General features: G+C 39.8%; 1 protein-coding gene across 1 annotated transcript in view; it reads right to left on the bottom strand.

The window, feature by feature from the left end:
* Nucleotides 1-13,869, bottom strand: part of cacna2d3a (calcium channel, voltage-dependent, alpha 2/delta subunit 3a) — a 629,699-nt gene that overhangs the window by 263,039 nt on the left and 352,791 nt on the right. The window contains exons 7-10 of the mRNA XM_034172543.1: nt 12,517-12,728; nt 8,548-8,622; nt 811-900; nt 171-284 (exon numbers count right to left, since the gene is read on the bottom strand). Of these exons, the coding sequence (XP_034028434.1) occupies nt 171-284; nt 811-900; nt 8,548-8,622; nt 12,517-12,728 (491 nt within the window). The remainder of the gene's footprint in view (nt 1-170; nt 285-810; nt 901-8,547; nt 8,623-12,516; nt 12,729-13,869) is intronic.

Raw genomic sequence — 13,869 nt, 5'->3', positions numbered from 1 at the left:
CAATGTCAAATTCACATTGACCATTTGCTTTGCCTCCCATGAGGTGTTGCATCATGAGTACGCACCAGGAACCTGAGCTCAAGTAACAACGCTGTACAATTGGTATGAAACAAAACTGCAGAATAACAGACACAAATTCATGTTAATGTTGATGTAGTTTGATCTATTACCTTCCGCTCTGGCCAATTATACTTGGCAAAGATGGCATCGTATGTGTCCACTGCCCCATCTGTCACCAACATAATGGCCTGGCTACAAACACTACCCCTCCCGGTTTCATTAAACTGGAACGAGGAAAGAGGGTGAGGGACAGAAGATTATCATGGGTGAAAGCAATCAGAAAGCAACTCTGAAAATTTAAAACTTCATTCAAACATTTTGTGTTTTTTCATCAGACATTCAAGCATTTTGCTGATATGCTATTTTCAAATTAGTATATTTAAGTGATTTGCCATCATGTTGTTAAAATCATAGACAAGTCTACACATGTGCGTCGAACTATGGGAACACATTTCAAGACCAAAAATGCTCTATTAACAAAGATGAGCACATGTTGTAATCTGAGTACTTTGAAAATCACAATACATGTACTGTATGTCTTTGCGTGTCTATGAGTGTTTGATTAATTACTTGTTCCTAATGGGGAGATGTCAAACCATTAACCCCCCATCATGTGTCTTGTTTACGTGGTTTTGGCATGATTTAGCTATTAATTACAGTGGGCTAATTAATCTTGTGCAATGAGAGGGCTCGTTTTTGTGTGTATGAGCATATTTGTGTGTGGTAATCATGTGTGAGTGTTGTACTTACGTCACTAAGGAGATTGAAAGCCTCAGTCAGAGCAACATCTAACATGCCGATGCCTTGAGCAAACAGCTTGTCAAGGTGCTCCCGGAAATGCTGGAAAATAGTGTGAATAATGGGACACATTAAAACCAAAAAGAAAAAAAAACATCACGAGGACAAAATGTTCAGAAGAAAAGGCATATTAGAGCAGTGGTTACCAATCCTTTTCTGTCTGACAAAGTATTCTTCCTGTATAATAACAATTCCTGCATATTTCTTTTTCACAAACTGCTGTATGTATATGGAAAACCTCCAGATTTTTATGTAAATGCTGGTGCAAAGACAGGATAAAGACCCCTGAAATCCTAAAGCACCTCATATGGAAGTGTTGATTCTTTGAGGTGAAAATGACAGTTGAGGTACTTCATCGCATTAACTTTGTCTGAATACAATACCTGGCTCATGAGTCTCAGTTGAATGTTTTTGGGCCTATCCAACTGAGAAGAGATCCAGGGGTAGACCAAAAACAGGCTGATGGGATTACAAAGTCTATATCCTATCTGACCTGGGAACACCTCACCCTACCTTAAGCTAAAGATTTTGCCTGACTTAAGCCCCATTCTCATTTTCACAAAAATGCAGTCTGGAAGCTCACAGTTTATAACCGTGACACACCAGCATGTGAAGATCACAGTTGCCCGCCAATCTGAGGTAGCATGAATGATGTAAAACACTGGTCTAGTCTGCGGTGTGATAATGTAATGCACTGGGCTTGTACTGTGTTATATGTGTAAAAATAAGAGTAGGTTGCCCGTAGTACAACTTCTCTGCTAGTTACACGACGTCCTGCATCAACAGAGCCTTAAATTTGGAAGTGATCAGCTCCTTTCAGCCTGTCGATCGCGGCTCGGAGCGCGGCGCGGCGCGCCCTCAGGCGCTGTGGGCCATCCTTAAAGCGGCAGTAACACTCCTTAATCTCTCTGAAGCCCATAAAATTTTCACCGAAAGCCAACCGAATCTTTGAAATGGTTTCCAGCTGGTTGTCTGGCAGAGTTTCTGAAAAAATTTTAATGCAACAAAATGGCAGTCCTTCAGACATTCTTCTGACAATGAAAAAACGACGAGGGGGTGGACCAGTGCTCACGCAAAGCCTGCTCACAGGCAAATGACGCAACCGACAGGCGTGAAAAAACTCAACCATGCGCACGAAGGTTCAAGCTTGGCTGATGCAATCACACGTGATTCAAATCCATATGGTTTTTGAAAAAAATAAAAAGGTTGGATACTTTTCTAACAGACCTCATACATATATATATATATATATATATATATATATATATATATATATATATATATATATATATATATATATATATATATATATATATTTTTTTTTAACCAAAATTGGAGCAACTTTAACTTTTGACTCCTGTACAAACTGAAACCTTTGTCACCATTTTTGCTGTTTTTACCTCATAACTCCATGGAATTCATTCATAGGTAGTCCAAACTACACCTTTTTGGAATCGTTATGGTCAGACAAATAATGTGGTATAGTTTTCAAGATCATTGGAGCATTGTTAAATTTTGATCCCAGTGTAATTCTTTATTGACCCCTGTAGCTCATTTGAGTTCAGCTCCAGGATGTCTCCATATCTAAACATAAACATTAGTTAATTTAGAATATATGCACCGTCACCATGTCTCTCGGCTGGCTTGGGAACACCTTGGGGTTTCCCCGGAGGAGCTGGGGGAGGTGTGTGTGGATCGGGAGGTATGGGCGGCTTTGCTTGAGCTGCTGCCCCCGTGACCCGACACCGGATAAAGCGGAAGAAAATGGATGGATGGATGGATATATGCACCAAATTCCATGCTTTTATCACAAAATGAACAATTTTTATGGAAATTTTAGCTAAGCTGCACCATCAGAGCTCTTCCAAGATAAGGAAAAGGCTTTAAACTGTGAATTTCCAGCATGCATATCCATGAAAGTGAGAACAGGGCATTAACCTGTTGTCACTGATTGGCAGTGATGCCGGTAACGCGTTACTTGGTAACGCGTTACTCTAATCTGACCACTTTTTTTAGTAACGAGTAATCTAACGCGTTAATCTTTCCAAATCAGTAATCAGATTAAAGTTACTTCTTCATGTCACTGTGCGTTACTATTATTTTTCATTGTGGGTCGATAGCAGCATTAAACTTGGTCCGTGGGCAGGAGGGTCAGGGTTCGACTGAACTGCCCACTTTCAGCGAGCTGTGAGCTTTTCATCCACGGTTTTTTGCAGCTGCTCGACTCGTCATCACCTCTTAAAGCACGGTGATCAGCACACCTGCACTGAGCTTTACAAAGTCATTTTTATGCTTTATTTTCCTCCTTTATTTATAATTCTGAGCTGAGCTGCTCCGTATCGTCTCGTTAAAAACAGCTGATCCTCCGCGACGCGTCAACAACTAACACTATTTTCCACTCAAATGCACCTAAACTCTCTTTCTGAGGACCACATGATGTGAAAACGCAATAAAACTTTCTTACGTGTAAATCTGGTCATGTTTTCTGCATAAATAAATGATATCCATTCTTTGTGCTCAAACGCCAAAGCAGGGGCGAATCCAGATGGAATGGGGGCGTGGGGCAAGGATGTGCCCCCCTCACAACACCCCTAGATTAAAGGTCCAGTTTTGAAGCCTTTTTTTTTACTACAGCTACTAATACTACTTAAAATAATATTAATTTTGACAAGTAAAATATTTAGAGAGAATTTAAATGTTAGAAAAATACTAGAATGAATTTAATAGTTACATTTATAAACAATGTAGGTTCAAAATTGCAAGTTTTACTGTTACAGTGCTGTCAACAGTTAAATATGAGGTCAAGAAAGAGGTCTTTATTTTACTTTTTATAAAACAAGTATTTATTTTCATTGAAGTCAAGAAAGGGTGACTATAAAGTAAGTTTTGGCAAAACAGGTATCGTCATTTTGAGGTGGGTTGTTGTCGGCAGCTGGGGAAAGTAACTAAAAAAGTAACTAGTAATCTAACTTAGTTACTTTTACAATTGAGTAATCAGTAAAGTAACTAAGTTACTTTTTCAAGGAGTAATCAGTAATCAGTAATTGGATTACTTTTCCAAAGTAACTGTGGCAACACTGCTGATTGGAACCACAAACTAAGGTGAGCAAAATGGATGGACTGTTGCATAAAAAGAAAAAAAAACTGACTTTTGCAAAACTAATGAACTCCATCCTATTTTAGCTTTGACTGGCATGCTTTGATTGATGAGCATGGCTTCAACTTCTATTAAATTTTGTCCAGAACAAAAGTAAAACTTAGGCCCAGAGTAATATTAATTTAAATATTTCAGTTGTTAAAATTATTATTATTATTATTATTATAAGTAGTAGTAGCATGAAAAATATCTTCAAAAATGGGCCTTCAATCAAAGGGTGTTGTGGGGGACAACACCTTCTTTTTGCCTGGATTCTCCCCTGGTTTGCAGTCTCTGAGCAGAAACAATCAAGAATTTGTGTATTTATGTGGAAAGCATGACCTGATTGAGAGGTAAGAAGGTTTTATGAGTGTAATTTACGCTATGTCATCCTCAAAGAGATTTTAGGCATATTTTGGGGAAAAAAGCGCTGTTTGTTGTTAATGTGTTGCGAGTCTGCAGCTGCGTTTTTAGTTTAACCACAGCAACCACAGACACTTGGAGCAGACTTTGAAAGAAAAGAAAAGTTTTAAAATATGTTTGTAAAACTCTGTTCTTTGCCATGCTGTGTTGGTTGTCACTGCACTATGAGTATCAAACACACAGAGGAACAGGCACAGGAACTCTCTACCAGGAGAAAAAAAACAAACAACAAAAACAAAACAGAATTTATTCTAAAAATGAATTTTTGAACATTCTGAATGCAGTAAATTTTATATCTTGTGTCCAGCTTTGATTTTTTTTTTTAATCAGAACACCATCAGCGTGAAACCTGCCTTTTAGCAGTCCAATTGATGGTAATCCATGTTAGCGAGAACTTTAGTCCCTGCAACTGCAGATGCAAACTAACCAGTAACCTTAGCTGATGACTGGATGACTATGGTACTACATCCCTTTGAAGGATCCTTGGGCACCACTGGAATAACTGTCTCAAATCAATGGTTACTTGGGGGAAACTCAGATGAGGTGTACCACTACATTTTGGCTATGTGGCAATCAGTGGTGGGTACTGTTCAGCTAATTCAATAACTGATAATTATCAAAGCTAATGTTTTTGTTAGCGGATTAGCTTTTCAGATAAGTTTTCAAACCATCATCGGACCAATTATCTTCTGATAAATTTAGTTCCGATAACTTTCAGTCTGCTAACATTTTTTTTTTTTTTGCTGGTAAAGTGAACAAAGTTTAACAGCCAAAAATGTTTGTAAACCTTAAAAATCAAACATTTTAATCCCTGTCATGTGTAGTTTAGTGGTTTATGGCAGACTGGCTGTTGCTTGTTGATGACATCACTAAGCGCAAGACATGATTGGCCGGTGGACGCAGCAAGCATTGTGGATACTGTAGTTCAGGTTCACTTGAGACGTTACACTGTTACTGTTCGCTCAACACAAACAACACTGACTAATTCTAACATTATTTTATTTCTTTGTGGTATGGGATAATTTAATCACAAAGACTCAGTGGGAGAGAGGAGATCTCACGGCACAGCTGCAGGGACTTTTCTTCACCATTTACACACCATTTTGGATAATCAGGATGCTTTATATGGAATATTTTCTTCAGAATTTAATGAATCCCACTGAAACTAACAGGGAAGAATTTATATTTACTATGTGTCTTTTACTCTTCCAATCAATGCATCAATGGACGTATTTCGGTTGTTTAAGCTGCAGGGTTCAAAGTGTGTGAAAAAAAGCAGCAGCTTTTAGTTCATAAATGACGGTGTATATAATACCGAGATAAACTGTGACTTCTAATACTGTGTTTTACTCCTTTTGAAAGATGATGACAGTGTTTCGGGTTTTATTTTTTATTCATTCATTTTTCATACATTCTTTTTGTGTTTGTGATCCTTGAATTTACCCAGCAGCCCCTGTGGCACTTAAAGTGAAACTGGTTTATCAGAAACAGATAGTGTAATCCAGTGGTCTCTAAACTATTCCAGAAAGGGCCGAGAGGGTGCAGGTTTCTTTGCAGCCACTGACTTCAGCAGGTGATTTCACTGATTAACATCACTTGGAGCAGGTGGGATGAGTTCATCAGTGAAATCACCTGCTGGAGTCAGTGGCTACAAAGAAAACCTGCACCCTCTCGGCCCTTTCTGGAATAGTTTGGAGACCACTGGTGTAATCTGATGTGGCCACGTCCAAATAAACGTTATCAGTTATCTGTAATAGCGATAATTTTTTTTTAGCAGTTTATCAGTTTAGCGTCATCAAAGATAACTTTTCAGTTATCGGATTAATGGTCATCGAAGCTAACTTTTTGTTAGCTGTGCCCACCACTGGTGGCAATCCCCATCTAAGACCACTTGTGATCTTTAACAACACAGAAAAATCTTTTATCGAGAAGACAGGATGAATTTCACTCCCTAATTACAATTGCTGTCAACAAGTCTAATAAGACAAACATCTTTTTTGGTAATATAGCCAGAGGAATGTGTATTTTATGAGTATGTGATTAAATGTTACTTGTTATGACCCAGTTTAAGTTTGGGTACAGTTTTTTGGAAGACTAAAGCCATATTTTTATGTTGGCACTGCCACTGCACTGAGCTGAAGTTAAAGACGTCAGCCTTATCGACTTGCCCAGACTGTGTTTGCCTCTTAGCTGGCTGACTCACAGCACATTAACCTACTATCTGAAATTAAACACAAAATAAACTAATCCATATGCATAAGTATGCGCTCCCTTAAAAATAAACAGAAACTAAAGCATGAGTGCACACACAAATGCTGTGCACATATTTCTACAGTGCTTGCAGGTGGTTGCATGGGAAGTAATTTGTGACTCTACCAGTGAACAGCTGTGTCCTGAAGGCTAATAATAGTGAGCGATTGAATTTTTAAATTGAATTTTAAAGGATCTGAAAAAGATTAAAATTTTAATAGTAACCTGGAAACAGAGAGAGCCGGGGTGGATTCAAAGATGAAGAAAATATAAATACTTTAACTTGGGAGCTAGAGATTGGGCTTCATTAATATTAAGGATTATAACATATAGAACACTGTTATATAGGTATGTAAACTAAAAATTACAGATATACGAGGGCTGTCAATAAAGTAACGGTCCTTTTTATTTTTTTCAAAAACTATATGGATTTCATTCATATGTTTTTACGTCAGACATGCTTGAAGCCTCGTGCGCATGCGTGAGTTTTTCCACGCCTGTCGGTGACGTCATTCGCCTGTGAGCACTCCTTGTGGGAGGAGTCGTCCAGCCCCTCGTCGGAATTCCTTTGTCTGAGAAGTTGCTGAGAGACTGGCGCGTTGTTTGATCAAAATTTTTTCTAAACCTGTGAGACACATCGAAGTGGACACGGTTCGAAAAATTAAGCTGGTTTTCAGTGAAAATTTTAACAGCTGATGAGAGATTTTGAGGTGATTCTGTCGCTTTAAGGACTTTTCACGGTGCGAGACGTCGCGCTGCGCTCTCAGGCAGCGTCATCAGCCTGTTCAAGCTGAAAACCTCCACATTTCAGGCTCTATTGATCCAGGACGTCGTGAGAGAACAGAGAAGTTTCAGAAGAAGTCGGTTTCAGCATTTTATCCGGATATTCCACTGTTAAAGGAGATTTTTTTAATGAAAGACGTGCGGACGGATCCGCGCGTCGGGACGCAGCCGACGCGGTGCGGCGGCACAGGAAAAACACCTCCGTGTTGATAACCATTTGTAAAATCCAGGCGGCTTTTGATGGCTTTCAGTGGAGTGAGTATATGAGAAATTGTTTAACAGGCAGGACATGTTCCAACTTGTCCTTAAGGCTTTCAACAGAGGTGTTTTTCCTGTGGCGGAGCGTCGCGGCGGCTGCGTCCCGACGCGCGGACCCGTCCGCACGTCTTTCATTAAAAAAATCTCCTTTAACAGTGGAATATCCGGATAAAATGCTGAAACCGACTTCTTCTGAAACTTCTCTGTTCTCTCACGACGTCCTGGATCAATAGAGCCTGAAATGTGGTGGTTTTCAGCTTGAACAGGCTGATGACGCCGCCTGAGAGCGCTGAGCGACGTCTCGCACCGTGAAAAGTCCTTAAAGCGACAGAATCACCTCAAAATCTCTCATCAGCCGTTAAAATTTTCACTGAAAACCAGCTTAATTTTTCGAACCGTGTCCACTTCGATGTGTCTCACAGGTTTAGAAAAAATTTTGATCAAACAACGCGCCAGTCTCTCAGTAAATTCTCAGACAAAGGAATTCCGACGAGGGGCTGGACGACTCCTCCCACAAGGAGTGCTCACAGGCGAATGACGTCACCGACAGGCGTGGAAAAACTCACGCATGCGCACGAGGGTTCAAGCATGTCTGACGTAAAAACATATGAATGAAATCCATATAGTTTTTGAAAAAAATAAAAAGGACCGTAACTTTATTGACAGCCCTCGTACATTGCATAACAATAGAGAAAACCTAATTGCTTTGTATTGTTCATCACTGGCAAATGCTTTCTTTGTGTAATTTTCTTTTCTAAATATGAACATGGTCAAAGCCTCAGACACAAACACAGATGAGGAATTTTCAGTCTGTTAAAGTAAAACAAAGAAAGACTCACATCTTTGTTGGTGACATCTGCTTGGACCAAAGTTCCATTCAGGCATGGCTCAACATAATGCAATTCTTCATTGTACTAAAAGAAAATACAACATTATATGTTATTATATTGTATGGCTAAAAATACACAAAAAGTCAAAGGTTCATTCAATTTGATAATGTCAGCTCTTCCTGTCTTCTGCTGTCAGACCAGTCCAGCCAAGCCTGCCTACATCTCACCAAAATAAACTCTATAAACCGTTCTGTCTCCACGCTGTGTCTGCATTTTGGGCCGTACCTGCCAGTTCCTGGGTTAATCGTAAAATTATCCTGCTATTCAAAATTGCTACAAAGTCCTTAAATTCTGGGTCAGCACAGTCTAAATATCAGGCCTGCCTGAAAGTCTTGAGGCCTGGTTCGATCAGGATTTCATCTAGTCTTGAGCTGATGGCCTCTGCTGATTTATGCAGCTCCACCTGCAACAGTTGAGTACCTGAAATGGAAGGTCAGTTGCTTTTTCTACAAGTGGTTGAGCAGTTTTATGTAACAATCAGGCAACAGAGAATTGCTATGTTTTTCCTTTTGGCTGCTACACTTTCTTAAAAACATTTTACAGTCAAATCAGGAGCAGATGTGCAAAACTCTTACTGTTAAAACCATTGTATCACCAACATTAGCAGACTGATTTGTGAAGCACTCATTTGCGAAGTTGAATTGAACATACTACATAAATATTTTTAAATGTAAAACATCCTATATATATATATATATATATATATATATATATATATATATATATATATATATATATATATATATATATATATATATATATATATACATATATATATATATATATATATATATATATATATACACAGGGTCTATTAGAAAAGTATCCAACCTTATTATTTTTTTCAAAAACCATATGGATTTGAATCACGTGTGATTACAACAGACATGCTTGAACCCTCGTGGGCATGCGAGAGTTTTTTAACGCCTGTCGGTTGCGTCATTCGCCTGTGGGCAGTCTTTGAGTGAGGAGTGGCCCACCCTCTCGTCGTTTTTTCATTGCTTAGGAATGGCTCAGAGACTGCTGCTTTGTTTGATAAAAATTTTTTCAAAACTGTAAGGCACAACTGAGTGGACACCATTCGATAAATTCAGCTGGTTTTCAGTAAAAATTTTAACGGCTGATGAGAGATTTTGGTCTGGTAGTGTCGCCGTAAGGACGGCCCACGGCGCCTGACGGCGATCTGCGCTTCGAGGCAGCAGCGTCTCACCGTTTCAAGTTGAAAACTTTCACATTTCAGGCTCTGTTGACCCAGGAAGTCGTCAGAGAACAGAGAACTTTCAGAAGAAGTCAGCATGAGGAGTTTATTCGGATATTCCATTGTTAACAGACATTTTGTAATGAAAGAACATTGCGGGCTGGACCCGACCGCGGGGGGTCGCGACAGGAAAAACACTTCCGTTGGAAACCTTAACGGGCAAGTTGGAACATGCCCAAGCTGTTAAACAATTTCTCAGTTACTCACTTGTTGAAAGCCATCAAAAGCCGCCTGAATTTTACAAATGGTTTTCAACACGGAAGTGTTTTTCCTGTCGCGGCGCACACAGATTCGCCGAGTCGTCACGGAAACGACTCGGCGAATTTGCACGCACGTCTTTCATTAAAAAATGTCCTTAAAACAGTGGAATGTCCGCATAAAGTCCTCATGCCGGCCTCTTCTGAATCTTCTCTGTTCTCTCACGACGTCCTGAGTGAATTAAGCCTTAAATTAGGATGTTTTCAGGTCGAAACAGGCCGCCGACGGCGCCTGGAAGCGCTGCACGATGTCCTGCTCTGTGGGAAGTCCTTACACCGACAGAAACACCCCATAATCTCTCATCAGCCATTAAACTTTTCACCGAAAACCATCTTAATTTCTTGAATAGTGTCCACTCGGATATTCCTCACAGGTCCAGAAAAAATGTTGATAAAGCAACGCGCACCGTCTTGAGCAGCGTGTGAAACAAAGGAATTCAGCCGAGAGGGTGGGACCACATCTCACTCAAGGCCTGCCCACAGGGAAATGACGTCACCGACACGCGTGAAAAAACTCACACGCGCACGAGGGTTCAAGCATGATTGGTGTAATTGCACGTCATTCAAATCCATATAGTTAAAAAAAAAAAGGGTCGGTTTATTATCTAATAGATCACGTATATATATATATATATATATATATATATATATATTATGGATTTTCTCCACCACTGTGTCAGTAAAAAAAACAAACAAATTTGACATTTTCAAATGTCCAATTTTTTTGTTTTGTTTTTTGTTGTTTTTTTTTTTTAATCATCTTTACAGATATGCATTTTATTTGATTTATGTCATCATTTTTACAGGATCTTTGAATTGTGGATTTTTGTCTTCCATAAAATTTTTGCACAGTATTTTTAAAACTTACTTTTTTTTGCTGAAAAGTTAACTCCGCGGACTTTCGAGCCAGCCATGGGCCATCTTTGTACTCCTCATAGAAGCTGTGTGATGACGTGCGCAATGTGAGTGTCCAATCGGAATTGGTTCACCGTCACATGGTTTTCCAAAATCCAATCGTAGGGCAGATTTACCTCACGTGAAAAGCCAAAGATCGTTTTCAGGAGTGATATGTTACTAGTTGGCCCGTTTGAATAGCCCCCTGGGTGCTCCAATGAGTACATACTATTAGTACATACTCAGTGCGCCCTGCGCCATTACGCACAGCGAAGAGTGAAAGCAGGAGCAGACTGAGAGCCTCTGATGACAATCTCACATGCTCAAACAAAGAGTGTGTAACTATCAGGATTGCTCCACTAGTTTGCATGTGAATGTTACTGGATAACTCTGTTGCTTTCTCTGTGTAAAGCACTGTTTACCATATAAATGGACAACAAAAACACACAGGACCATTTTGTATATATTGTTCAAAATGTGCATTTGTGTTTATTGTTTGAACCTTTTTGTTGTACAGTCTTTCACACAAGACCTCAAATTACCTTTATAAAGTGTCAAAACAGTTGTTTATTATAGTTTGCTGTGTGTTTTGAATAAATGTTTGAATAAATTTTTCGATTTATTTTTTCCTTGCCTATTTTTGATTGTAAACCTTTATTACACTTATAAAACACAACAAAAACATATATATTCTGAAAGCACAGGTTGTCCTGAAAAAAAAGACATAAAACTTGATTGTGGGATGCAGGGAGAGCTGTTAACAGCAATAATAAAACATTTATGCCAGGCGAGTGAACTGCCCAAAAAAATGCCCTCGGATCCCAGAGGGTTAAAGCATGACTCTGAAAAAGACTTCAAACATCAAGTGTGTTCTTACTGTGTGTATATCTGGGTGAAGAGTTTTTTCTGTGTTTATATTATCATGACAGAACAATCAGACACTTCTGGAAGTATCATTTTTAACACACCTGTGCATTCTGGAAAACGTGTTATACTCATCTCTGGTCCACATTGCATTATAAGGTATGTTGTTATTAAAGCATCCAGTAAAGTGCTGCCTGGAAGAACGTACGGAGGTGTTCAAACAAAAAAGAGCATTTGGGAAAATCAGCATGTTCCTGCCTGATTGTCTAAATCCTATTTTTTCCTCCCAGTTTTCAAAAGAATAATTTTCAAAATAATATGATTACTGTATTGAATTGAATAATAATGAAGACTTTGTTCTGTGGAGAGAGAAAAAAGGAGGGTGGCAAGTGAATGTTTTGAGCTTCATATCACTGAGAAGCGATAGCAGTTTAGGTGCCTGAGGCAAAACCCAATCACAAAGGCCTCCTTTTTGCAATTTAATCTTCATCCAGCTGACTGCTAATTGGTTGTGTGTGTGACAGTGAAGAAAGCTGATTTGTTCCAGTGTTTCCTCTGATCTAACCAGGAGACGATGTCAGGCCTGAGTTTTAACATACATACATCCCTGCAGTCAGCTGGTGGACAGCACAGCAGTGTACTCACAGCAATTATGTTGAAGAAGTCATCATCTCCGAGCGTGTCCAGGATGGATGACACAGTTTGCCTAGCGATGGTCAGTCTGAGGCCTTTCATGCTGCCGCTGACGTCCACTAAGATCACGACATCCTTTGGAGAGGTGGCTGCCTGGATGTACCACTTCCGGTTCCGACAGTCAAACGCTATGACCCCGTGCTCGTCGGGCTTCCATTTGATCCCTTAAAATGGACACATTCAAGACCATAGGAGACATACTCAATGTTGTTCAAGTGGTTCTCAAATTTTAAAAACTGCAAACAGTCATGCCACCCAAAAGAATAATTTCAGAATACCTCTCCTTTAGACATTTCCCATTTCTCTATCTTTCATTCTCTTGAATTACCATTCCTAAGTATTTGTGTTTGCCTTCTATTTGCACATTTTACTCTTCCCTACTGTTGCATGATTCCATTGTCACTACAGCTGTGACACTGCAAAGTTCCCAACATAGAAGTAACAAAGTAATATCTTATTTTAGCAAACATTTGCCATATTACAAAATAACATAATTCAATATTTTTTATTGTAATTATAATACATTTCCCCTGCATTAATAGCTAAATGGCTTCCGTCTGTATTTCTATATGTGTGCAATAATAGATTCTGACTCAAGGATGACATTCTAGGAAACAACTGGTCAATATGTTTTTGAAAATTAATCATCACATTCACAGGCAACTATTATGGGGTCAGCATGTTTTAGGATGCCACATGACTCCCATAAAATCTGAACATTCTTGTCATATGACCTGAAAAACACCAAACACCAACCCACAACTTCCCCTCATGAGTTAAGGCCCTTCCCCCATCCCTCACTCATCACTTATCTTCAACCGCTTATCCAGGATCGGGTTGCGGGGGCAACAGCTCTAGCAGGGGACCCCAGACTTCCACTTGCCTGTGCCACATTAAAGACCTTTGACTGGGGTATCCCGAGGCGGTCCCAGGCCAGTGTGGGGATATAATCTCTCCACCTAGTCCTGGGTCTTCCCTGCGGTCTCCTCCAAGATGGACATGCAAGGAACACCTCCCTAGGGAGGCACCCACGCGGCATCCTTACCAGATGCCCGAACCACCTCAGCTGGCTCCTTTCAACACGATGGAGCAGCGGCTCTACTCCGAGCTCCACGCGGATGACCAAGCTTCTCACCTTATCTCTAAGGGACACACCAGTCACCCTCCTAAGGAAGCCCATTTCGGCCACTTGTACCTGCAATCTAGTTCTTTCAGTCATGACCCAACCCTCATGACCATAGGTGAGAGTAGGAACGAAAACTGACTAATAGATCGAGAGCTTTGCCTTTTGGCTCAGCTCTCTTT

This window comes from Thalassophryne amazonica, chromosome 6, assembly GCF_902500255.1.
Source record: "Thalassophryne amazonica chromosome 6, fThaAma1.1, whole genome shotgun sequence".
Taxonomy (NCBI): domain Eukaryota; kingdom Metazoa; phylum Chordata; class Actinopteri; order Batrachoidiformes; family Batrachoididae; genus Thalassophryne; species Thalassophryne amazonica.
This window is presented reverse-complemented; position numbering and strand designations above follow the sequence as displayed.